General features: G+C 32.5%; 1 protein-coding gene across 2 annotated transcripts; it reads left to right on the forward strand.

The window, feature by feature from the left end:
* The first annotated feature begins 12 nt into the window (after window positions 1-12).
* LOC138325614 (protein Hook homolog 3-like) lies at window positions 13-27,772 on the forward strand. Of its 2 annotated transcripts, XM_069271398.1 has the most exons (22): window positions 13-115; window positions 1,341-1,426; window positions 2,656-2,728; window positions 4,099-4,149; window positions 4,453-4,504; window positions 6,726-6,874; window positions 7,155-7,211; window positions 7,527-7,610; window positions 7,938-8,032; window positions 8,863-8,889; window positions 12,934-13,013; window positions 13,233-13,297; window positions 13,524-13,607; window positions 14,291-14,333; window positions 14,700-14,785; window positions 14,967-15,131; window positions 15,589-15,725; window positions 16,207-16,347; window positions 17,105-17,405; window positions 20,355-20,465; window positions 21,167-21,238; window positions 21,829-27,772. In XM_069271398.1, the coding sequence occupies exons 1-22, from the start codon at window positions 77-79 to the stop codon at window positions 21,967-21,969; spliced, it is 2,139 nt and encodes a 712-aa protein (XP_069127499.1). In that variant the 5' UTR covers window positions 13-76; the 3' UTR covers window positions 21,970-27,772. The 2 variants fall into 2 exon arrangements, with proteins under 2 accessions (XP_069127499.1, XP_069127500.1); XM_069271399.1 differs by lacking the exon at window positions 8,863-8,889.
* Window positions 27,773-27,857: the final 85 nt, after the last annotated feature.

Consider the following 27,857-nt stretch of genomic DNA (forward strand, 5'->3'; position numbering starts at 1 on the left):
ATTATCTCCCTTGTTTTTAGTTGGCCATTTTTGTTGATTTTATGGAGTTTGCAACGTAAAACTATTTGTGTAGACTATGGATCGAGACGAAGTCTGTTCTAGTCTCATAACATGGGTAAGTGTAAATAAGGATGTTAAGCCTTCATACAAATATATAAGATGACCATCAGCAGCTTATTTTAGTTATTTGAGATTTGGAAATTGGATATATTCTTTGAGCTGTCAGATCACGCCTTAAAAGCACTGTGTCATCAGTATTTATTTCCACTTGTAATGAATCAAATTTAAATTTGCAGTGTAGTCGTTAATGTTTATAGATTTCTGCTTTTAAGTGCGTACATGGGGAAAATGTGACCGATGGCTTAGGGGCCGCTGGCCATGGGGGAGGGGGTGACTTATCCAAAAATATTATGTGCACGACATTGAAAACCTCCTGATGGAAGTAATGATTCAAAAAGTGTCTCGTCGTACTATATCATGCTAGACCGACGAGACACTTTTGGATCTCCTCTAATATTGTTGTTGGAAGTAACGTGTAGGCCTAGTCTGGGATGGGGACATATAGGCCTATGATATGACATCACATTGATGTGATATTGATTAAATCAAAATCTGACCAGAGACATTTAATTGAAAAAAAATGTTTGCATTTAATCAATTAAAACTTTCTGCATACCAAGTGACAGAAACAGACTATCACTGATCAAACTGATAATGAATATCTAAATTAGTAATATAGCCTACATTTATTGCTAGATCCAGGGATCTACATTGTATCCCCAATTAAGAAATGGAAGTGTACATTGTACATTAAATATTCAAATTGAAATATTACAAATGTATACCTGTGTGAGATTATTACACAAAACTAATACAACTGACCAATATATATCCTAAGATTATTGCTTATCTTTTTTTTTTAATTCTTATAATTTTAAACTATTAATTTCAATATAGCTACCAGGGGTTTCATTATCAGGCGGTAGCCGGTACTTTTTGCCGTTTAAACCTGGCTGTGGTAACGTCTGATTTTGGTTAAATTAAATTACATTAGATAGCATATACGTATACAGATAGTATAGAAAAGTACCCCCTGAAATTGCAATTGTACCGCCTATTCTGAAAGATAATATTTATATAATGAAACCCCTGAGCTACACATATATGTAGTCTAAAAAAATAAGTTGTAATGATTGATTGGGAAGCAAGAAAAAGCATAAAGCTATTAAAGTTTTGGAATCAAACCATTGTATAATCCATGGGTTGATTTACATGTGATTAAATTGAAACATTAAATTGCCTTCACATGGCTTCATGTAATGAATTGCTTTTTATTGTAGATGCAGACGTTTGGAATCAGTGGTCCATGTCAGTCTCCTGACGATCTCAGTGATGGTGTTGCTATGGCACAGGTTCTACATCAGATGTAAGTAAATAAGAATTACATTTATCAGGGCTCTATATGTACAATATAATTTTTTTGCACTTGCCCTAACTTTAACAACTAACTTGCTGAGAAAAAAATGTTTGCCTAATGTCATATTTCAGCGCTAACAATAGAGTGACCATTACGTACAAGCGGAACAGCGATCCAGATTTTCTTAATCAGAACACATCTGGCCATGGCTTTTACCTAATATACCAGTAAATCATTGTAGTTCAATAGATCTTTTTATTAAGTCATATATTTTTGGGAAAAAAAATTAACATTAACAACTAGTGATTTTTACAAAACAGGCATTTTAAACCTTTTTTGGCATTTCTGAGGATTTAGTTTCAGATAAAAGTCACTTGTTCAAGCATGCGCAGGCAAGTGTACATCATATGATGTACTTGCATTGTCTGACAGAGATTTGTACTGGTACGGATAAGTTAGACAAATGTAATTGTTGAACCCTGTTTATGTAAAATATATAATACACAGATTAAGATAGTAATCAATCTACATCAATTTTAATAGTTCTCGCCTGTAGTGACAAATTTTCAAAAAATTCTATTCTTGTCATCTTGAGTTTGTACCATTTGAAAAGGAAAGATTATGTTTGTCAGAACATATATAACAGCGTTTGAAACCGCTTGATTATATATATAATGAGCTTACTTCAAAGCATCATATCCATGGTGATTACCCATGATTCCCCTCCCCATGTATATAAAAAAATGGTGGCAAAGTGAAGATGTCAGTATGTAGGATTGGATTGGATTTTGAAGATTGGGTATTTTCTTATATTTTCATGTATGTGTTACTTTAGAAGTGCTTCGCACTTTGTGCCCTTTACGAATGGCTGCACCCTTATAAGCTAAATGAAATAAAAATCTACTGAAGGGTATTATTAACCCTGTATGTATAGCAAATAATTTTACCAATATGCAAAAAGGCAGATTAAAAGCACCCCCTTCATGTAAAAAATAATTGTAGATTGTCTAATTTAGTTTCGATCCATTTAAATATCCTGGGTATGAACTCTGAGAAGCCAGGATCCATTTACTATTATGAAACTGCAGGCGCATGCTCATGAAAATAATATTTACCATAAAGTCAAGTGATTTCTGTAAGTTTTTTCATCTTACATATTAATTTGGTGATTACTAAATATTGAACTTGTTCATTGGATTTTATTACCATATCTCTCACTAAGTTTACTTACTTCACAGCGCACCACATTTCTTCAATGAAACATGGATGTCCAAAATAAAGACTGATGATGTCACTAATTGGAGACTGAAGGTAATTCTACATGTATATATGTTTATGCATTGCAAACATTAATCAAATGTACATGTACACATATATATAAAAAAATGATCTAGAGAATACCCAGTTATGGATTGTTGGATGAATGTCTTCTTCTTGATAACATATATACATGTATATTCTGTTACACATAAGGAAACAGGTATATACACAATGAAAGACATGTTTTATCAATTATTTTATTGTATGATTTATAAAAGCATAATTTATTATTAAAATGTTAAAGTTATCAAGTAAACATAAAGGATATCTAAGATCAGTTGGATTGCATAATACAGTATTCATCAAATAAGTACTTCCAATAATGCTAAGGCCAAAAAATAAATATGTCTGTTTAGGGTCCTCCGACACTACCTAGATTTTACCCTCCAACCCTAAATTTTAATAAAAATTGAAAATCTTGTGATTCATCATTTTCGTTTGCATCCGTGGCGAAGTCCCTCAACTTTTGGGACTTTGCAATTGAATTCACTCGAAAAATGGCGGCCATGACAGGTGAGCCGGCTGGCCAAACGCAGGCAAACTAAACGAGGTACAGACGCAAAACGCCAACCAGACATGACAATTGGATTATGAATGGCAATCACCAATTAATTAACACCTCAGGCACAATATTCTAGGTCCTGTCAGTGGGTATTTGTAGCAAGTGGCCCACTTTCAGCATGGTATGGCTGGCGTGTTGTGTCAGTACTGCAGTGCCAGTGAGTGACAGTGCTAAGTGTTAAAGTTTTGTTTGGGTTAAATATCGCTTGGAAATCAAATATTTTGTTTTAATCCAAAGTTAGTGTACAATATTATATTTCAAACTTCTTTGACAATATGCAGTCTGCGTGTAGATTATTCAGATTTATTCTGTATATAAACAAGTCTATAAAGCGAAAATGAAAAAGGCAAGTTTTTCTATTAGGAAAGATATCGATAGAGAATCTAACATACATTGCAAAATTGAAACAAGAAAAATAGAAAAATTAAAAGACAATTATTTGTAAAAGAGAAAGAGACAATGTATAGCAGCATGTTAAAGTATGGTGAACAATATAAACTTACTGTTTAATGCATATTTAAAAATATCATGCAAGTATATAGGCAATATATCTGTGAGATAAAAATTATATAAAATAGTTTTTTTAAAAATCTGACCTACCTTCCCTATTATTTTGGCCTCATGTGACCCTAAACATTAACAACCATATTTTTTTTGTCTATAATTATATAATAGAGTCCTTTGTCTACCATACACTGATTGTAGTATTTACAATATTCTTTACTTTTATACATTTTATAATTACTCACCTTTACATACATCATTTTCGATATTTCATATTCTGTTGGTTTTTTTTCAGGTCAGCAACTTGAAAAAAGTGTTGAAGGGAATTTTGGAATATAACTTAGAGGTAAGAATTTTATTTCTAGTACTAACTTACCTTAGAACATTAATATAGTCACATATATAATGCTTTGACCATTTCTCTACTTCAAGTTCAACTTAAATGATTATGATTAACTGATATAAACATGAGAATTGATATATTGATCATTATTTCAATCTTGGAATTTCAATGATAAATAATATGTATAATTATTATTTTCATGAATTCTTTCATGTTTATTTTCTTGAAATTTCTAAATTTTGTGTACCGTATATAGGACTCGATCAGGATGTAAGATAATGAAATATGTTTTGATTACAATTACAGGTGATTGGCATACAGATCCATGATTTCCAGATGCCTGATGTCAACTCTATTGGTAAGATATCTCTAGTAACATGATACATGATTAGATTTGCATTATAGGGTATACTGGATTCAGGTTGTCTGTCTGTGTATCCATAACTCCTCCTAAACTACTGAAGGAATTTCTATGAAATTTAGTGGCAATAATCCTTATACAGTGTACATGTGCTATCTGTATTGGAACAAAATATCTCAATGCCCCTTTGTTATAAAACTGGAGGGGAGGGTTTGTGGCGGGGATATCATTTTGCCTCCTGGAGGATGGTTTCAGTTCCTTTTTTTTATCATTGATTTGGTTTTGATTTACATATTGTTGGTATTTTTTACCATCATGTACTGTTAAGGTCATCAATCAAGTGTGACATTCACTATTTGTATGCTGGAATACACCGATATCCACATATACTGTGGCTCTAGACTGGTTAGACCACCTGTCTCTCCAGTTTACAGTTACATGTGCTCAAACATAATAATATAATAATGTATATATATTATGTATAGATTTCTGACAAATTTAAATATATCTACATTATAAAATATTTAATTTGTTACTATTTATAACCAGTGATGAACAGCTGATATCTCACATGCATATGTGTATATACTGCCTAAAACTGATGTTATGAAATGTGACGAAGCTAGTAATATCCTGTTGTCCTTGAAATGTATGTCACTAAGAGGCGAGGACCTTATACTACATCTTGTATAGTTCAAGTCTAAGTGATGTGTATATATTCAGATAATCTACAAGTGAAACCATACACTATGGTCATTTCTGAAGTCTCTTAGTTCAAAAACCTAGATCTATTAGTTATCAATCTATTCATTCATGATGTAAGAATTTTCTTTAACATCTCATTTCAGAAACAGGATACAACTTTAATTTATAGGGCTGCCGCGGTTCACCGGTATATTGGGGAATTGCAATGCACCACCAAAAAATATTGTACCGCGATACAGTTTACCTGTACCGGTTTTTTACGATATATTTTCTTAGTATCATAATTTCATTAATTTGATATAATTAAAACGCCCTGTCATTAAAACAAAACCAGCAAATTGTATTTGTTTTCCTTTCCGATAATATGAAGCCATGTGGGTATCCCTTTCGTTTTCATTCGATTCAGATGTCGGTCAAATATTTGTAACTAACGTGTATAATGTTCAAATGATTCAAACATTTGCATGACATTGAATATAAACAATATGACATTAGGCTAGTTTCTGAAATATTATCAAGCTGATTTGCTCCATCAATCAACAATACCGTAATATATAATTCTCTAAACACATTTAAGGCCCGGTGAATACATGGCTGCAGGAATTTTGCCAGCTATTTCAGGCTTCATCGTCCGCTGCCATTTTCGAATTCCTACACGTGTCAAAACAACACTGCAAGCCGATCAGTCCTTTAAAGTTTAATCACGATCATAAGCTTATTTTGCCAGGACAATTTTACTTAAATTTGTTCATTATTTAGGTTCAAAAGTGTAAACTATCATGTTTAGTTATTGCATTATTAGGTTACGATCGTCTGTAGCCTAGCATTTTCACAAACAGACTCGTATTTTTTAAAACAAGAAACTCATGGTACGCTTCTGCCGTATCGTGGCAGCCCTATTAATTTAGCACTGTTTGTTAGTACATGAAGTGCTAAATTAAATTAAAAAGACCTGTTAGTACATGAAGTGATAAATTAAATTAAAAAGACCTGTTTTCATTTAAGAATAAGATAAAGTGTAGTATCATGATAAATCATTAAATGAGGATATGAAAAAGCTTTTTTTGCTCTTTACACAGGGTGTTTATGTGATTTCTGAGGATAATGAAACCAAATTCTACAGCATATTGTTTCATACCTGTTTTCTTTATTGGGTTTTTTATTTGTTTCAAAGAAGTGCAATGTTTTGACGAATAGCTATATAGAGCGCAGGCTTTATATTTGTAAGAAATCCAGCAGAGTTATCATGGCTAAGTGGTAAAGACATGTGACATTCTACCACAAACCATATTCCTCCACTTCTGTGTCTTTGATGTGAAACATAGGCGTGATGAATGTCAATTGTCCTAAAGTTGGATGCTCATGAATTACTGACTGAATTTTTGACAAATGGTGTCCAGCTACCTTCCAATTCTGATTTTAATGATTGATTTTAATGATGGATCTTAATGATGGATCTTAATCTTTTGAAATATAGACAATTAACTGATTTGATCATATTTGTATCTATCAGGTGAGCACAGCAACGTGTCGGAGCTTGGCCGTCTGCTCCAGCTGATCCTGGGCTGTGCCGTCAATTGTGAAGCCAAACAGGAGTATATCCAACGTATTATGTCCATGGAGGAATCTGTCCAACATGTTGTTATGAATGCCATACAGGAGGTAAAACTCACCATTCACAAAGACTGGGACTAATAGGGTATAACATTGTATAAAAACATCAATAATAACAAAATTATTGTTGATCTACCAGTATATAAAAAGGATTTAATGTCTGTTCATTGGAAATTTTCTTGAGTATACATGTGGTTTCAAATTACAAATTTTATTAAAAGGTTCATCTTGATAGACAGAACTATCGTCTGATAACTATTCTTTCAACTGTAGTGTTCTTTACAATGCCTGATAACAAAAACATACATTTTTTTTCTATTTTCCCTAGCTCATGACGAAAGAAATTACTACAAGCAGTGATGGTGAATCTGAATTAGCAGAACAGGTAATACATGATATTGGTTAAGAGAGAGAGAGAGAGGGGGAGAGGGAGAGAGAGAAAGAGAGAGAGAGACAAGCTATGTCAGATATATAACAAAGTTATCAAGAGAGAGAGAGAGAGAGAGAGACAAGATATGTCAGATATATAACAAAGTTATCAAAATGTCTGGTGAAAAAGGCAGTTCTCCAGAAGTTGACATAATATATCCTGAATATTACAATTTTTCTTGTAAAGATTATTTAATTTTCTTTCTGATTCTGTTGAAATATTTAAGATGTTAATTTTCTGTGAAAACTCATTACTCAATATGTACTACAGTTGAGAAGGACCACTGATGAACTAAACAGTGCGATGGAAGCAAGAGAAGAACTTACACAACGATGCCATGAGCTGGATCAGCAGGTAAACATCAAAGTCACATATTGAGCAAAGGGACATAACTCTTTAGAATTGGTTTGATATCATTGAGGCTATATGATGGCCATAAAAATGTTTCAATTAAACACAAAGTAGCAAAACAATAATAATAAGAATGATAGGACAGAAATGAACAAAAAAAAGCTTTGATTTGTGTTATTCTGATAATGAAAATTGTTTTGAATTAAAGGATATACAAGCCTTCTCCATTGTGTGCATTCTCTGAATAGATATAATTTTAACTTTTTTGTTTTTTTCATTCTCAGAACATGTTGCTATGTTGTTTTGTAAATCATAACCTATCTTTAACAGGTGGCTGGTTTAATTGAAGAAAAGCAGGCTTTGGTATTTGAAAACGACAAATTGAACGAAAGGCTAAATTTAGCTGAGAATTTAGACGATCCAGCGTAAGTTATTTTGTTTGGATAACATTAATATAATATGGTTAGATTTATATCACAGACAGCTGTGTGGAAGGTACAAGGCAGAGTTCCATTATCATTATGAAATATTAGATTTTACAATGAATGTATTATAATGATAATGATGAAAGAAAATCTAGTAGTTTAGACAGGAAAAATTTAAAACAATTTTAAGTAGCTACCCAGTACAAAAATCACGGACGGATATCATAGGATGCAATAGTAGTAAGTTATTTCATGATTGATGGCTGAATGCATGATTTTGTATAACTTTTATATTATTTCTTGATGTATGAATGTGTAAATTGCTTCGGAAATTTTTTGTTGAAATGTTAATTTCTGATTTATTATCAGTGTATGATTTCGAGTAATTTACAGTTGTTTTGCTTCACATTTTATTTGATACTATTTAATATATAAACTACATTTTGATTGTTAATTTTGAATGTTTAATTTGAATTAGTCCTACCATTCCTACTATGGATGGTACCGGTACTACTGGACATGTATGGTATTCAATTAAAATTAAATTATTTCCTGTCATGTAGTTCAGATTGGTGGAGCTTTATTGGTGCACCATGTCAATTTTGATTTGAGTTAGAATGTCACAGGACTCTTTTGTTATCAAATTAGATTGTAGCTAAAAATATCACAGAACTCTTTGGTTATCAAGTTAAATTGTAGCTAGATTTTGCTGTAAGTTGGTTTCACAGATTAATTATGGAGTTAGAGGGTGAATGTGGAACTGTTCAGCACACCTGTATTTTACCTGTATTTAATTAGCAGTAATTAATAATGATTCTTCCCTCCACCAGGTGTGTCAATTACATTCTTCAGTCCAGGTAACAGAGCAATAGTGTTAATAGGCATTTAACGAATCTTGCATGAGGAAATGAGCAAGTCCTGTTTTCCTAAATAACATGAATATTATATAGCCTACCAATAACATGGTACTGAGCCCTCACAAACAGTCTCAATTGGACATGTTTTCTGTAATATAAAAATCATATAAACACAAAATGTATCATACCGGAATAGGTAATTCTAAATTTTCATTGAAATCATGTATAAAATACATTGTATTAAGTCAAAACTGATTGAAAGAAATAAGTTAAGATTGAAACTAAATGCTTGATTGAAAATAATATCATTATTGCAAAATGTTGCGTGCGTGTTCCTTTTTTTATTTATTTTTTATTTATTTTTTGAAAATTCAATTATTTACATGAAAAATATTTTTACTCAACTTATGTTCAATTGGAAACTGTTTCCTTGGGGCAATAGTACCAATTATAAAATAACTACATTTCTCTGTATTGCCATGAGAGACCGAAAAAACAGACTTGATAAATTGGATTTTAAATGGATGAGAGATTTTGATATTTGATGGTATGGGAACCATATATTACTCAGAATTTTTATTTCTCTGCAAGTTTTTGAGCATGCCTGTTGACAAACATCTGCCCCGCAAAGGTCTGGGGGCGCACATCCGACAGCATGATCTGACAAGAGTGTATGTACTATACATAATGTGTTCACTTGACCATGTATACCAAACAGGAACAAACAGATGATCATGATAATAATGTCATAAAACCAGTAAAAAATCTGCCTTGAGTTCAGACCAATATCTTAAAAGCATGTATACCATCCATGATGGCTTTTGACTTGATAGAAATATGCTTTGAAGCAGCTTTTATTCTTAGCTCCCCAAAGAATCTGCATTCAGTTCCTGTAGGCTTGATTATTCATAGTACCGGTAGTAGTATTAACAATTTATAGATGTAGTTACAAAATAAATTTGATGTTGAAAAATAATCCATGGAAGCTTATGCATAAATGTCTTAATAATGATAAGGATCTCAAATTTTCTATTGGAAATCAGTTGAGGACATCTCAGTCCTTATTTGATAAGTTCGGTAGTTGTATACAAATTGACCTAGGTATCCATACAATCAAGCACTACAAGTTTATAAAAGGAAAATTACCCAGGTATATTGTTGATAAAAAGAATACAAATATGGAATCAGATATATAGTATCTGATATCACCTGCTATTAATATTAGTTTTAACCTTTGACCCCTACTTACAAAGCATGTCCTATCTCCAGATAGCTATATTTCTGTTGAACAAAGTTTGACTGGTCATATGCAAAGGCGTTGGCTCCAAAAGTTGGTGCAAACAAATTTGTGTGAATTCCCTTTTCCTACATAATACCAGTGTACAGCCAAGTGGTGTTAAATCTAGTTTGTTTGACTTAAAGACTCTATTGATGCCCCTGTCATAAAAATGAGGGAGGGGAAGCATATTATGTTGATCCCTTTCTATCACATACCATTCTCATTTCATTTCTATAGTTTGAAGCATTTATATCATATTTAAGACATAAGTTGAAATATTGTTAAGGGCTAGACTAAATGTGATGAACTTGATGAAACTGACTAACCTAACATTCAGAAAGTTTTTTAAATGCTATCCAACCAACAAGATTTTAGTGTACTTGTCAATTAATTGTATTATAAAATAGGATATCAAAGTTTTAGTAAAACTGGGTACTGCATTCCTGGAAGTACTATGAACGTTCATCAGGACCTGGCCACTATAACATAGTTAACACATCAACCTAGAATGTCAGTATGCTTTTAAGTGCGACCCCTATAACCTAAAGGGTAGAACAGATTGAATTTACACATAGCTTTGTGAAAAACTGTGTATATCATTTATGTGGTCTTTGTGTAATTTAGAATCTTTTTTCCTTGATATTTATACTCTACTCTTTGTGATTACTATATAACTCTGAACTTGTTCAACATTATTGTACATGAAGATATACAGTTTTTACCTGTCGTTATCAGAATTAGTAGGTATTGGTCTGGCGTACTGTAAATAGCACTTGATCACTTCACAGTCAACATGTTGAGTGTTTTTTGATAAAAAAACCCATTAAAAATGATATATTTAGGATATTGTTTCACTATATTTAGGATATTGTATCACTATATTTATAAGTAGTTGTAACACTGTGTCATTTTATAGATCAGTCAATTCAATATGCATTTTTTTTTAATTACATAGTTGTGTTAAATAGTTGTAGTTTAAATGAAGATATTGATGTGATTTGATCTAAAATAATGTATACACATTCAGTCTTGTTCCTTTCAAAGTTAATATTTCTACATTCTATTATACACTCAGTCATATGTTACATTTTTCATCTCTAAAATGAATGTTTTTCCTTTTCTAAATAAGGCCATTATTCTTTACTAAAAACTTAATTAGATTAATTTTAAAAGTAGAAAATTCTTTTAATTAGTTGTAATCATTAGTTAATCACTGCCTTAAAACTTAAACTGATGCTTCACAAATGATACTGATTTTATACACATATTGTATAGCTAGGAATATATTAAATCTGCAATGAACTTATTAGTATTTTAACTTGTGTCATACCTGTTAAGTAGTAATTTTAGAACCTAATAAATTTAAGTAGTAATTTTAGAACCTAATAAATTTAGGAAACAGTCCTTCTTATTAAGCCTTCTGAAATTCTTTTATGGGTAGGTGGGTTAAAAATCAAATATGCATATCTATAGGTGATTCTTATTTTATAAAGCTTCAAATTGAAGAAAAATTTCCAATAAATATTGTTTTATTGTGGAACATTATATTATTATTGATTTGATTGATCATAATCATGCAAGTTTTGCCATTTACATGAACTACAAAATTTACTGGGTTTTTTTTTCAAATATTGGACAAAGCATTCAGATTACTCTAGGATTTGTTGTGAAACTTTACAAACTTAAATCTTTTCATATTATAGAATTTCTATGCCATCATATTTTCTACAGCTTTTGTATATATCACCCACTTTACATATTTAATATAATATATTGATTATATTCTGCTTAGACTGTACCTCTATGGGATATCTGTAGGTTGCATTATCCTGTGTGCTTACCTTATGAAATTGTATCTATTGATAATAGTAATGAGATGGAACACCATCATGAAAATTTTAATTAACATAAAAAAAACATATCGATTCATTAATATTCATTAAAGAAATTATAATAATAATATGAAATTGAATATCTGTTCTACATCATCATATTGTCAATATAATTACTTTTAATTAAAGAACTTTTTTTTCATGGATTATTGAATGTTTTACCTGGTAACTTGAATGATTTTAGCACTCTTAGTGAGATAATACTTGTTCTAACTTTAAAAAATTACCCATTCTAACATTTTGCATTCAGTGTTTGGAACTAGATGGAGATAAATGCATGTATAATTTACATGTAGTTTAATAATGTACATGTAGCGGATTCTGAAAAAGGAATGCATACTCAATGAAATAGTTAGGTTAAAATATGAACTTTAAAAAAAGTCTTTGTTTAATTCATGATATAGTTGTAAATGTAATATTATCTGAGAGCATGTGCAGTTCAAATTCACAACATACAATATACGATGTAGAATATAAAATGTGAATCAATGGAGTCTCTGTATATGTCAATTACTACTTTATTTATTGATATTATATAAAGGAATGCCTTTCAAGTTAATTAATTAGTATTCACAAGGATGATATTTCTTGATAAGTATTGTTGATGATATAAGATTATAAGGATAAGATTTAGTAAGTAGGTAGTAATTTTACTTATTTTATTTTTACTTTTTGACCAAAAATGCTGTTATAACTTGAACTATAATTGGAGATCATGCTGGTGGATAAAGAAGCTTAAGTGACAGCAGATTTAGTATGTAGGATGGTTGTGTGTTGTGTGGTGATTTTGATTCCAGGTGACCGATTATTATAATTATAATTAATGATGCCTTCGTTTGTGTTTTCATCTTCATAATCTGTTCTATTTTACAGTACTCCAGCTGGTAAAAGGTTCCAACAGCTACAACAACAGGTTGATAAACTACAGGAAGAAAATTTTAAACTAGAATCTAGTAAGTAAATCTACAGTTGTACGTAGCTATTGTGTAACATGTGATGATGTTGTTTGATGTTAAAACTTTAAGACATTCTGGTAATGTACATGTATCATAAAATAGACGTAAATAGTACAAACTTAACATGCCTTCCATTTACTGAAGAGTTGCCTTTACAATCTGAATGATGAATACAGTTTTAAATGTTACTCATTTCCCAAACTTTCTGCATTCCAGGTCGAGATGATATCAGAATAAAATCTGAAATTCTGGCCAGAGATTTTGCAGAAATGAAACAAAAAGTAAGTAAATTGAAAAAAAGAGGTTTTGATTTCGTGCTAGAAATAGTCTAGAACTGTATACATACACACTGTATATATAGAAGTAGTACATGTACTGGTACCAGGTAGTATGACTTATCTGGTAGATGAGAGAATTAAAATAACCAAGGATTATACCATACTCTTTTGTTGTCATTTCCTCTATTAGCAACAATAGCTATACATATGTATTGGTTTCTGTTCCCAGAATGTAGAGCTCACAGCAATAGCTGATGAGGCCCGCTCCTTGAAGGATGAAGTTGATGTGTTACGCCACACATCAGAACAAGTTGTAAGTATATATTCAACACATCTGTTAATATTCTGGTTCTAAAGATATTTTGAGAAAAAATGTAAGAGATTTGATCTGCGGAAAATCCTTTTATGATTAACGTTCAAAGGTGTCATTTTTATTTCACCTCATTAAAGTCTCGTATGCATTGTCATGGTCAATTTCTGTTAAATAATCCTGAATACGTGTTGCCGATTTCGGTTTGCTTTGAAAATGGTCATCAGCGCTATCATTCAAACATTTTGTCTCCATCTCTTTGGAGTGCTGTTGCCGCAAAGCGTTACTTGTCCACCATCTTGTTGCTAATGACGTTAGGGGCAAAGAACGATAACTCTATCGTCCAAACCTGATACGACTTCTACTAACCTGATTCGACAATATTTTGGATATCACGTGACGTCATTTTAACCACTAGGAATACAAGATTCTTGTCTGAGGCGGGATAAGTAGTAATATCTGTGTTTGCAGTATTCTAAAGGTTCTTGAAGATACTATATCCTGCAATACAGCTTTTGCAATTTCCCGAATCTAAATTTATGAATTAAATAATGAAATACATTTTTTTGCTAAAAATGTTCATTTAGCAGTACTTGGTAAACTTGTTTCTTAGAAAAATATATATTGAGTACAATATTTAAGCTGCAACTGTAAATTTTAATTTATTATTCATGTTTGATTTTCAGTCTAAGTATGAATCAAGTATAGAATCCTACAAGAAGAAATTAGGTAAGTTCTGGAAATATCCATAGCAATGTTTTCTGTTCTGATACCACCTAACTAGTCCATATACTACTGTGTAAACCAATAACATGATCATTGCTTGAAACAGTATTTGTTGGTACTATAGAATTATCTTGTTACATAATCAACTTCTTGACCTATAAAATTTTAATTCCAAATATTGCTTGTGTAGAGAGTTATTTCCCTTTACTTGCTGTGTATATGTTATCTGCACCATACAACTCTTGCAGCCTGCTTATACATTGGAAAACAAATATGTGTATATTCAAATAGTAAAGACATTTGGAGTTGGTGAGTCTGAATTGACACAAATAATCTGATGATAAGTAAAAATACTGTTAATTTTGTTAGATGAATTGAGTGACCTCCGTGGCCAGGTTAAACTACTGGAGGACAAAAACACCAAGTATATGACAGAACATCTAGAACTTGAAGAGGTAAATTATATATACATGATTTATATATTTTGTTAATAAATATATCAAATTTATATGTAAACGTATTAAAACATTTCTGCTTTTATGATTAAAAATTTCACCTGAAAGTCATTTTGTTAACTATATTATTTTCTTGAATTAAGATTACTTAATTAATTTGATAATGCTGGTTTACCGTCAGGAGTTGAGAAAAACATCATCACTGAAACAACAACTTGAAGGCTACAAGCGTCAGGTTCATGAGATCCAGAACAAACTCACAGAGGAAACCAAGCGAGCCGACAAGGCTGACTTTGAGGCCAAGCGAGCCCAGGATAAAATGTCTACCCTACAACGGGAAAAGGAGGTGAGATACACTGATTACTGTATACCAACTTTCTTTCTTGTAATTATTTTGTGATTTACGTAATTAAGGTTAATTGTCAAAAATGTATCTCCACAAGTTTTTTGCTTTCAATTTATTATTTTGAAAGATATTTCAATTCTGTTCTTGAATCCGTGAAAATAAATCTCCACAAAATTGATTTGAAACTGAAATCGCAAAACTTAGTAGCCATGAAAGACAGTTGTTTTGCAGTACCCTACAACTGAAATATAAATAATTTTCTCTGACTTAATCATGATTTACTTTTTCAAAAAATGTACATGTATTAGTATAAAACCAGTTGAAAATAATGATGTGTTAAAGAATTGCGTGAAATTTTGTATTCAGTAAATAAAATAATATTATAGAATCGTGATGTTGATGTGATGCTACTACCAAGGAAAGGTGGTGTTTATATAATTTTGTTGTAATGCTACAGAGAATGGCTGAGGAGAGGGACTCCCTGAGAGAGATGAATGAGGAGATGAAGCTAACACAGTTACAGAACGTGGATGAGCCTGGGGAGATTGCTACCTCACCCAGACTGGAAATGTTGTCACTGCCACCAGAAGTCAAGTTAGTCTTTATCATATCTCTGATATAAGATCACTTTTTGGTGTTTGTAAATGTAAACATTAATTTTAATTGGACATGCAGCATGCTCCATCCCATCTATTTGCTGAATAGATATAATTTTCAGTGACATATTTTGCTCAGCGACATATGACTTAAACTTATTCTGTAACATATAGGATCTTTCATTTGATATAACAAGCCTTTTTGCAAGTCATAGCAAGCAAATATTAAATCTTTAAGACAAGTTTCTGAAAATCTCATATGAACTGCACACAAGTTTAATATTAATATATTTTCACAAAACTAAAACAACCTTTATTTAAAAGAAATTCAACATAGAATATGTTTCCAAAATCCAGGGAGTCTCTTTTTTACCTGTCCTTCATTCCAGATATCATGTCATTATATATATAAACACTAGTATTATGATTATGTAGGTATATATTGCAGTGAACATGGGTCACTAATTGTGTATTTGTAGAGAGAAGCTCCTGAGGCTGGAACACGAGAATAAGATACTGAAGCTGAGGACGTCTAACGATGAAAATGAACAGGCTCCCATGTTACAGTCCATGCTTGATGACGCTAACGCTCGCAAAAACGAACTGGAAACAGAACTACGGTCAGTATTTGGATTTCATGACTTTGATCATTGAACTTCATAATTCTCTGAATTAATTTATATCATGTTTTATTCCAGAACTTATGACTCTGTCCTGATAGTAGCAGATGTGTATACTTGATTGTTAAAGCCTACCTCATCTGTATCTGAAACAATAACCTGATGACTGATGTTAGTTTATTTAGTTTTAATATACAAATAGAAAATAATAGCACATGAAAATTAGTTGGTCAATACAGTAAAACATGTTTATAACAAAAAAGCTTAATATACCGAATTTATGGTTATAATGTAGCCGTTTTCAATCTCTTGTCAAGATTCCTGTAAGATTTCTGTAATAAGTATATAACAAGCTATGTTTATATTGAAGTGATTTGGTCCCTAGAGGTTCGTAATAACTGTGTTTTACTGTGTTAGGAAATCATAGTCTTAGAATGCAACTCACTTATCATATGTCTAGGTGTGCTGTTCGGTGTCTTTGGCGACATGCTTCAATGGGATAGCACTATAGAATGAGAAAGAGCTTCCACTATTGCAAAGAGACACAACACAAATATATAGTATGTTGCAGCCTCCCACAAAATAAAGACATCTACACACACAAGGCACAGCACACAGGGGAAGCCGTCCTGAAATGGCCTAATTAGCTGTTAATTGGATGTTACGCCAGTCAAACAACCATTGTCTTATTCCCTAGTAGAACCATGTTTTATTGAATAAATAAAACTCAATTTCCATGTTTCTTTTATTGTTATAGAATTGCAAATCAAAGGATAATGACTTTGGAGGCCCAGGTTGAGGATATACAGGAGAGTCAAACAACAACATCAAACGAAGAAATGCTAGAACTAAGGAAAAAAATTGACGAATATGTTAAACGAAATCATGATTCCGAAAATGTTCTACTGAAAAAACAAGAGACAATAAGCGACCTTGAAGCAAGGTTAAGTAGTAATGTAGAGGAGGTTAAAAGTCTTCAGGATCAACTCAAGAAGAAGGATGCAGATATTATATTAATGGAGGACAAGTATAAAAAATATCTCGAGAAGGCAAAGTCGGTACGTACACTCAACACGTTTGATGTTACTGCATGTTGTGTATATGGTCCTCCTAATATCTGCCTTTTATTTAACAGTGATCAGTAATGGCATCAGTTGATTTCATTTGGATTATGATTGTAGTACATTTTGTATGCTTTATTTGCCTGATTGATGTTACATGTGATTTCTATATGATATATAATACTTCCTCCTAATACAGATGTTATCCATTGCATATGTTGCCTGCTACAGTCAAACTTGTAACAGTATCATTAATTAAGGTATTAAATAATAATAGTCAGTTGTTTGTGACTTGTTTCATTTGAAATGATTGTCTCCCTTTGCATGTCATTGTTTCTCTTTTTTCCTGCAGAAACCAATTTCTGTAAATGATTCTAAAGAACTTTCTACCCCTTCTCAGAAAAATCTTAATCTTAATGCCCAACTCTCAAGTTTACCTTCCAAATATTATAATTAATGGCGCAGATGAATTCTTATAGAGATCTAAATAAATGTGGTCACGTAATGACATTTTAATGAATTGCCTGCATAGCACATTCAATGAAAAGTGCTTGAGGTCATCTTACAGGAGAGACACAATTATATTACATGGGTGAAGTGACTGGGTATCGTGTAGATCATGTGATAAAAACAAATTTTCAGTTTTGCTAATACAAAGAATAAAATATTTTAACTGCCTAGTAAAACTTTTAACTTAAATGGGCCTTAAGCTTTAATTATCTCAATTAGCAGTCAATATCATTTTGTATTTTTAGCTCACCTGGTCCGAAGGACCAAGGTGAGCTTATGCCATACCGTGGCGTCCGGCCGTCCGCGTCCGTCGTCCGTCGTCCGTCGTCCGTCCGTCCGTCCGTCCGTCAACAATCGACTTCTTCTCCATAACTGCTGGTCGGATTTCAACAAAATTTGACTGGTAGCATCCTTATGGGCTACTAACTGAAAATTGTACAAATGATGGGGCTGACCCCCCAGGGGCCTGAGAGGCGGGGCCAAAAGGGGTCAATTTGGCTATTTCCATATAAACGACTTCTTCTCTGAAACCAAGCATGGGATAGCACCCATAATGCAATGGTAGCATCCTTATAGGGTGGGGATTCAAAATTGTACAAATGATGGGGCTGACCCCCCGGGGGCCTGAGGGGCGGGGTCAAATGGGGTCAATTTGGCTATTTCCATATAAACGACTTCTTCTCTGAAACCAAGCATGGGATAGCACCCATAATGCAATGGTAGCATCCTTATAGGGTGGGGATTCAAAATTGTACAAATGATGGGGCTGACCCCCGGGGGCCTGAGGGGCGGGGTCAAATGGGGTCAATTTGGCTATTTCCATATAAATTACTTCTTCTCTGAAACTAAGCATGAGATAGCACTCATAATGCAATGGTAGTATCGTTATAGGGTAGGGATTAAAAATTGTACAAATGATGTGGCTGACCCCCCGGGGCCTGAGGGGCGGGGTCAAATGGGGTCAATTTGGCTATTTCCATATAAACGACTTCTTCTCTGAAACCAAGCATTGGATAGCACCCATAATGCAATGGTAGCATCCTTATAGGGTGGGGATTCAAAATTGTACAAATGATGGGGCTGACCCCCCGGGGGCCTGAGGGGCGGTGTCAAATGGGGTCAATTTGGCTATTTCCATATAAACGACTTCTTCTCTGAAACAAAGCATGAGATAGCACTCATAATGCAATGGTAGTATCTTTATAGGTTGGGGATTCAAAATTGTACAAATGATGTGGCTGACCCCCCGGGGGGCCTGAGGGGCGGGGTCAAAAGGGTTCAATTTGGCTATTTCCATATAAACGACTTCTTCTCTGAAACCAAGCATGGGATAGCACCCATAATGCAATGATAGCATCCTTATAGGATGGGGATTCAAAATTGTACAAATGATGGGGCTGACCCCCAGGGGGCCTGAGGGGCGGGGTCAAAAGGGGCCAATTTGGCTATTTCCATATAAACGACTTCTTCTCTGAAACTAAGCATGGTATAGCACCCATAATGCAATGGTAGCATCTTTATAGGGTGGGGATTCAAAATTGTGCAAATGATGGGGCTGACCCCCAGGGGGCCTGAGGGGCGGGGTCGAAAGTGGCCAATTTGGCTCTTTCCATATAAACGACTTCTTCTCTGAAACTAAGCACGGTATAGCACCCATAATACAATGGTAGTATCCTTATAGTGTGGGGATTCAAAATTGTGCAAATTATGGGGCTGACCCCCCCGGGGGCCTTAGGGGCGGGGTCAAAAGTGGTCAATTTCCATATAAATGACTTTTTCTCTGCAACTTAACATGGGATTACGCTCATAATGCAATGGTTACATCCTTATAGGGTTTGGATTCAAATTTTGCAAATGATGGGGCTGACCCCCCGGGGGCCTGAAGGGTGGGGTCAAAAGGGGTCAATTTAGCTATTTCCATATAAACGACTTCTTCTCTGCAACTAAGAATGGAAGAGCACTTATAATGCAATGGTAGCATCCTTATAGGGCTGGGATTTGAAATTGTACAAATGATTGGGCTGACCCCGGGGCCTTAGACGGCAATAGATGCGAGGTCAAAAGGTCAATTAGGCTACTATTTTCATATAAATTACTTTATCTCTGAACCTATGTATTGGATAGCATATTTGTATGGTATCAATAGCATCATTGTATGGTTGTGATTCAAAATTAAACTTTGGGAGTCAATTTGCTTATTTTTCTAATTGTCAGAGTCTTGTGATAATTACTAACAAAAACAGGTGAGCGATACAGGCCCTCTGGGCCTCTTGTTTAATTTACAAGTTTAGCTGGAGTTAATAACAGGTTTTCACAGACATAATTTGACAACCTTTCATGTAGTGAAATATAATAATGGAGTTTTGATTAATATTAATTGGTGATTAATAGCCTTGTTAATTTTGACCTGACACAAGTTGTGTTTCTTGTTACCAGGTGTTCAAGGCTATAGACACCAAACAGAACTCGGGACATGTCCCAGAAGTTACAGTGATGGCCTTAAAAAATCAGCTGCAGGAAAAAGAGAGACTTATTGAACAGTTAGAGGTAAATCCTCTTGGTTTGGTTTTGATTTTGCCGTTATTGTTTGATTTTAAGTAAATTAAGCATGTATTGTGATTTTATTTCTTTGTCAGGAATGTACTATGTAAACATGTATATATTTTCAAATGATCATTAAGATGCTAGATCAAACAATGGATGAATCTTACACCTAGTAACAGGACTAATTCACACACCGCAAGATAAATAATAATGTTTGTTCAGGGCTGTTTCTATTGATGATGGAATGACGCTAAAAAAAATGATATCCTGACCATGTTTACGTAATTTCTGCGGCCAGGTTACAAAGAGTAACGTTCCATCACTACTAGAGTTACTAGCTATATAGTACCGCTAGGGTATCACATGATACATAAATTAGTCCCCTTATTGTAAGATATATCATAAATTATGTTCATTTCATTATACATGATGATGATATCCTTAATCTGAAAGTTTATATAAAAGTAGGTTTAATATTCCATGTACTTAATATTAAAGGTTACAGTATAAGATAGAAAAATCTTTGTGTATTCAATATCAATGTTACTCAGTGCAATTAATTTGTTAAGCCATATTTGGATGTATTATGTTAATACATATCATAAACAATAATCTATTGTGTAGTTGTAAAACTTACTGTTGATATCCAGATTTTTGCCTCTCGGACTGTACATAATATAGTTATCCCTATTTTGCATTTACAGAAAGAAAATGATAAGGCTAAAAATATACGAGAACAAGAGGAGAAGTACATAGTTTCTGCTTGGTACAATTTGGTAAGTTGTTTGTACAGGTATAAGTAGGGTACTGAAACAGTTCTAGTCTAACTGTCAGTATCACCATCATCCTCGATAATGCAGGGATTACTATCACTGTTATATCTACCCCTAGACTATCTCATAGTGAAACTAGAGGCAGGTAAGAAGAAACAAAACCTGGCTAATCACAACTTAAAAGTAACAGTCAACCACAGTGTACCATTATACAATTCCATTGACGTACATTAAAGGATCAAATTACCTGTGTCAACTCTGTTGCCTCAAGTGTAACTATGAGATAGTCCAGGGGTTGATATAACATCAGTGATAGTAGCCCCTGGAGTATCGATGATGAATCACCCTGCACAGCAGACCTGTATACCAACGAGTGCAGCGTGTGGTGTAAACTGTGGGCTTTCTGTTTGAGTGATAAAAAGAATATGTTATCAATTCAGCTGAATAGCATATGAGAGAATACTTGACTAATTTGCTTATTACCAGGCAAAAATCTATAACAGTTGTATAAATCTTTTTAGACATATTAAATAAGTACCAGTATCATTTGCTGAAGCTTTCATATAATATTAATATTTGATTATGACTTTCAGGGAATGCAGTTGAATCGTCAGGCTACAGAGGAAAGGTTGGCTAATGCCTCCTCAGGACAATCATTTTTAGCTAGACAACGACAAGTGCATTCACGCAGAACTCAATCTATACCTAACTCACATCCGAATTCAGCTCGGTGAAACCAGCCTACTTTTTTTTTTATCTCTGCCAATATTTAACCACCTATACTGCAAATACTCCATTCGTTGCCGGTAAAGCCAATTGGTGATGTGTCGCTTCAGATGAAGCAGAAGATGTTCAGCTGATACTTGTGTTGAATTCAAGCCTCTGTGAGACTGTGATGACACGACTGTGTACTCATTGCCATAGTGATAATAGGTTACCAATATTCAGCTCGGACTCCGGAAATATCGTCTCTTTGGTGGAAGGATGCATGAGTTGGCCATGATCACAAAAAGTCTTTCAAGACAGATGATTTCAAATATTTTAAGAAAAAGAATCATGTATATGTTAACACTTGAAAAGTAATAAGGTCCAAATTATATAAGCCTACTGTTTTTGGATACACTCCTGCATTTATGCCCTAAATCATCAAATCATTCACTTGGCATAAACAGCTGAATTTATCCCTTAGATGTTATTTCAGAATCATTTCACTTACTTATAATTTATTTTTCTTCCTTGATATTCTTCCCTTACTAAATGTTTAATTACAACATCTAAATATAGCAATTAAGTTTATATTAAATTTTGAAATATTTGGCTTCATTCTAGCAAAGGTTTTTGCCAGATTTCTAAAAGAGCAAAATATTGTTTTAAGATTAAATACATATAAAAGAAGCTACAATATACTATCACTGTTGTATTCTTATATACTGGCATTTGAACTTTAATACAGGTTGTAAAACATAATTGTTCAAAGTTGTAAGAGTCTAAGCAAAATGACATAAATAGGTCTTGACTGCCAATATATAATCTAAATACTGGTGCTTTGTGACTGATGATAGTCATAGCCATTCAGGTATTGTTTTAATATTAATCTATAAGTATATATCGGGGTTGATAATCTACTGCCTAATGTTCAACACGATCCTAGGACTGTAAACAACTATCTTTCGTGTGTTATTTACTTTACGAATATTGTGTTCACAGTAAATTACTAAAGTTAATCTCCTCAAAATCAATATCTTCCACCATTCTTGCACAATAAAATTGACAAGAATTTCCATTCAATTTTAAATCTGCAAAGCTTTATCTCCATGAAATTTATTTGAAACTGAAATTACAATACATATTTGGTTGTCACAAACATTGTGTTTGCAATATGCATTTGCTAAATGCTTTGAATATTGTATATCCGACAAAAGTGTTACAATGGTGTTTTTTTTCAATTTATTACTGTAATTACATTGCATAAGTTCATTTATTCATACTATTTTCCCTTCTTTGAAATCTTAGAAATTTTGCAATTTGATCTTGATAGATTTCAATTTGTAATCCTTCAATATATTGGTCTTTTAATATCAAAAAGCTTGAACCTGTAACATTTTACAGGTACCATAATCAAAATCTTTCTCTCCACAGTTAAGTCACAAACTGATCATTAGAATCATACTTCATTGTTTCATAAACTAAATATTGATATTGAATACCAATAATTGGTTGTTGTAAGTTCCAAGAACTGCTCATAGTTGTATGTCATTAAACAAGACCAATCTAAGTCTGTGTTCCATAGAACTCTCTACTGATCATCAAGTGAGGGTAAACATATTAATTGACAATTAAATAACAAACACATTTGTAGATTGTAAACATCACTGTTATCAATCAAAATTAAACATCTATCCACATTCAGCATATTTTCATAGAGAAACCAAACAATTGACCAAGGAATAAAAAGATTTTTTAGATATTCTGTAGTTTATGTAGATTGATCAAGGATTTAGAGGATCTTTAGTGATTTTATTGTTTATAAAAAAAAAATTGAGGAATCTGGGAGTTATCATAACTGTTGTCATAGGTAACATGCATTGAGTATTGTGAATGTATACAAAATTAACAAAGCACCTGTCTCTACAAACATTTTCTATGCAATGACATCTAACTCGATCATCGACAACAGGAATACTGTACCATGTATAAGTCGCATTTGTGTATAAGTCGCACTCAAGATTTTCAGGGAAAGAAGTCGTGACTTATACTTAGGAAAATAGGGTACTTCTGTTGTCAACATATTGATTTCATCAATACAAACACAAGTTTGCAATCTACACCAAGCATTATAAAAATCAATTAACTCTAGGTATTTAGTTGGTAATGTCATACAGATGTGTGAGAACAAATGAACAGGTTTAGGATTATCTATGCTGTCTCTAACAGATGTTGTTTTCTCCTTTTCTTAGAGAGGGCTTATTACTCAAACAATATTAGAGCTTAACATGAAGGGACACTTTTAAAACATATCGTTGAATCATTTGACCTTGAATTTGGTGGAATAAGGACTTGGGCTTAACCTGTTTCCTAATCTTTTTGTTTTTGATAAAATTTATTGAAATTAAATAAAATCTGGTCTAGTTTTGTAATTTGAATGACGTCTTAAAATTTAGATTTGAAGTAGTCTACTGTAATATATTTTTCTTCGGTTGGTACAAAATTTTGGAGTACAATTGTCAGATTAGAATGCTTTGTGTTCGTGATATCAGTTTGGAATTGAAAATTAGCCAGTAGTGTTGCTTTTTATAACAATGTGCATTTCAAACTTAAAATGTGGTAGGTTTCATTCTAGCTTAGTTGTTAATCGGCGGGCCGTGTTTCAATTTTAACAAATTTTGAAGTTTTTGACATAAATCGTTTTATTAATATGTAAAAACAGTGTTATCTTAATTAAGTGATTGTTACATAGCCAGTTTAATTATAAAAACTAACTTTGAATCTCACTTGACTTGCCATAATGAGGATACCCGGTAGACAGACAGATATTACACCAGCCAAATATTTATGACAGAAATGTGACTTTTTTTTAATCTTCTTTTTAATTTTATGCATTAATTACTTGTCATAGACATTATTTTTTGAAAAATACATATTAAGATCATAGAGTTCTAACAGGTTTGAATTCTAAGACTTAATGAGTTTTGAGTAAAAGAAAGATAGGGCGAGCAGGAAATCACGTGATAAATATGTTATGGCCAGTCTTAAGCTTATAGACATAGCTACCACTTTGTACAGGACTATTTAAATGTTTCTGGTTGGCCTATCTGTGATTATAGGACTTATAGAGGTCCTTATAGATTGACATCTGTAGTATGGTATATGTCTATAACATTACACTCTATTTCATTTTCTATAGTAGGAACATAGAAATGCATTTACCCTTTATTGTAAGTGTTGTAAATCAAAACTACAATTTTACTATTACTGAGGATTCTTTTTATTCATTTTTTTTGTTAATTAAAATCAGGAGAAAATTACCATGTTACATATGTACCAATAAATCTGATTAAAAGGAAATGATTTTTTTATTGTAAGAAAGAAATTATTAATAATTGGTGATTACATGTAGTTAATCAGGAAGAGTATGATTACAATTAACTCAAAGAGAACTATTGAAAGTTTATAGTAATTATGTAATTTGTATTTAATAATAATATAATATTAATAGATTTGTGGTGTTGGACAGTCTTATGTTTTATTTTTGAAAGAATAAAACACTGTGATGGCTATTTATGATATTAGATGATAACTACATCCTTCATGTATTTTCTTAGAAGACAATTTCTTATATTACAGTCAGAGAATCAGTAAACAGAGGCCAAGATTTGACTCGAGTCTGAACTAGACTTGTGCAAGGCTTAATGGTCTGACATGTGAAATAGATATGTCCCAATTTTCTGAGTTGAATCGACTTGCATGAGTCTATTTCCATATATTTTTTTTATTCTGCAATTGAGTCTGGCCCAAAGTCTGAACCCAAGTTTTAAGTAAAAAAAAAATTGCTTTAGTTTTATCTAGTCTGGACCCAAGTTATCGGTCTAGATATAGCAGTCTAGGATTGCAATGTCTGGATTTAAGTCAGGACTAAATCAAAACTCATGTGTCGACAAAAGTCCATCTGGATCTTCATGGGACTCGAGTTTGAACCTCAGTCTGGACTTAGTGAAGTCTCGTCTGTTTACTGACTCTATGACCTGGTAGGTGTTAATATAACCAGCAAGGATATGTGCAATTATTCTGTGTTGATAATGATTCTTTATAGAGTTGTTGATGTACGGTATCATCACTATTTATTACTACATATTAGATCACTAAGATTACAGTAATTACATAGTGTTATTCAATGATGTATGGCTCAAACATACAAAATTTAGCATCTTGAAATTTTTCACTAAAGAATGATTGTGCCGATTGTATTTTCTATATGACGTTAGTTTAGCAATTATTAAGATTGTGCAAAATCAATTTTGTACTAAAATTTGATTGTGTCAAAATTAGTATATTGACAGTATAAACTGATTAGTTACAATGTTTACATTTAGATTTAAACTAGAAGGTATTCTTTAAGAGACAGAACACTTTTTGAAATTCTGCTTCCAGGTTAATTTTATTTATGAATTATAAAAAAAATTAATATCAGAACTCAGTTTTTTTACTACATAATTCTGCTATAAGATGATGAATTATAGAGTTACACAATTACTTGTGTGGTAATGAAAAAATATATATATTGTTGTTTCTTAATATTTTCTAATTTTGCCCAATTTAATGTTGACAGGTTTTTATATATAATGTATTAATCAAAGCTTTGAATACCCTGATTGTGCTGCACCTTCTCACTGGGTTTATTTATACCCACACAGTGCTAACTCTAGTATCACTCCACCCCCCATTCAACCCCTCTTATTAACATTTTATTTATTACTCCTAACCCCCTTTATTTATCTTTTGTTTTTAGAGAATGTAAATAGTGGAAGAATTTGATGTGAACAAGATTGTTTGTAATTCAACTGCCGTTTGTTGTTAACTATTCAGAAATGTTAAAATTAGGGTAACAAAAAAAATCTTAAATATTGAATCAGTTGTTACCGTTAAATGTGCTATTTTCTTAATTGGTAAAAAAAATCTTATCATTTCCTCTTGTATCTGTGTTTTTAATTTTGTGCTACTTTTGTTACTTTTTATTAGTTTGTTTCAATGTAAAAATATCCTCCTTAAAGCCTTTTACCTGATTAGTACACTGGCATAGAACAGTTTTATTTTGTACACACAAAACTAGTGCATGGTGCTGTAGATTGTTTAAAAGGATGGCATATCTTCTTGAGTTAGCCTGGCCTACAGTACTTAATTAGCAGTGTTTGTTATATCTTTATGATGATAAAATAACAACTTAACCTTTATTTCTATGAAATACTATTAACTTTTCTATTTGCATCATGTAGAATTATCTGCCCTTGTGAGCAGATATTGGTTGCATCAGATGTTAAAAAAAACCACTGTAATAGCAAAAATCAGGCTTTAAAAATATTTCAGTTATGCAGTTTACAGCCCTTTTATATCTTACTGGAAAGCCTTATTGACATTTAACGTGAACACTGATTTTATTCTTAAAAACAATTTACAAAATTCAATTTACGCTCACAAGGGCAGACAACTCAAGGACAAAGGTAGATAACTCTTTCAAAGGAAATTTTCAGTATTAAATAACTTAAATATTTTTGTGGTTTGATTTTGTCTCTTCTACCTGTAATTGTTTCCTGAATGTTTTGATTCTTGTCGTTTTGAAACATTTCATTCAAAACAATTATGACAGGTTATAGACTTGTCACTAAGATTAACTGGTGGAGGGTACTAAATACAGGTTTATAACTAATTCACAAAAATACGCAAATACATTCATCACATCAGTTTTGATTGCATTGTATTTCAGGGTATCCAATGTCATATTTTCAAAGACCAAGCAATTTTGTAATAAAAGATACAGCATTACATTTTGTTAAGTTTTATTTGTGCTACTGGTTTCTGGAGTCATTATCTCTCCTCTGTTTGGAAATATGTGTCTGGTTCTAGTATG

The sequence above is a fragment of the Argopecten irradians genome, chromosome 6 (genome assembly GCF_041381155.1).
Source record: "Argopecten irradians isolate NY chromosome 6, Ai_NY, whole genome shotgun sequence".
NCBI lineage: Eukaryota > Metazoa > Mollusca > Bivalvia > Pectinida > Pectinidae > Argopecten > Argopecten irradians.

Coding starts and splice junctions, on each gene's coding strand:
- LOC138325614 (XM_069271398.1), top strand. CDS start 77: ATGGATCGAGACGAAGTCTGTTCTAGTCTCATAACATGG. Junction 15,132..15,588: donor CCCTACAACGGGAAAAGGAG/GTGAGATACACT, acceptor GTAATGCTACAG/AGAATGGCTGAGGAGAGGGA. Junction 17,406..20,354: donor ATCTCGAGAAGGCAAAGTCG/GTACGTACACTC, acceptor TCTTGTTACCAG/GTGTTCAAGGCTATAGACAC.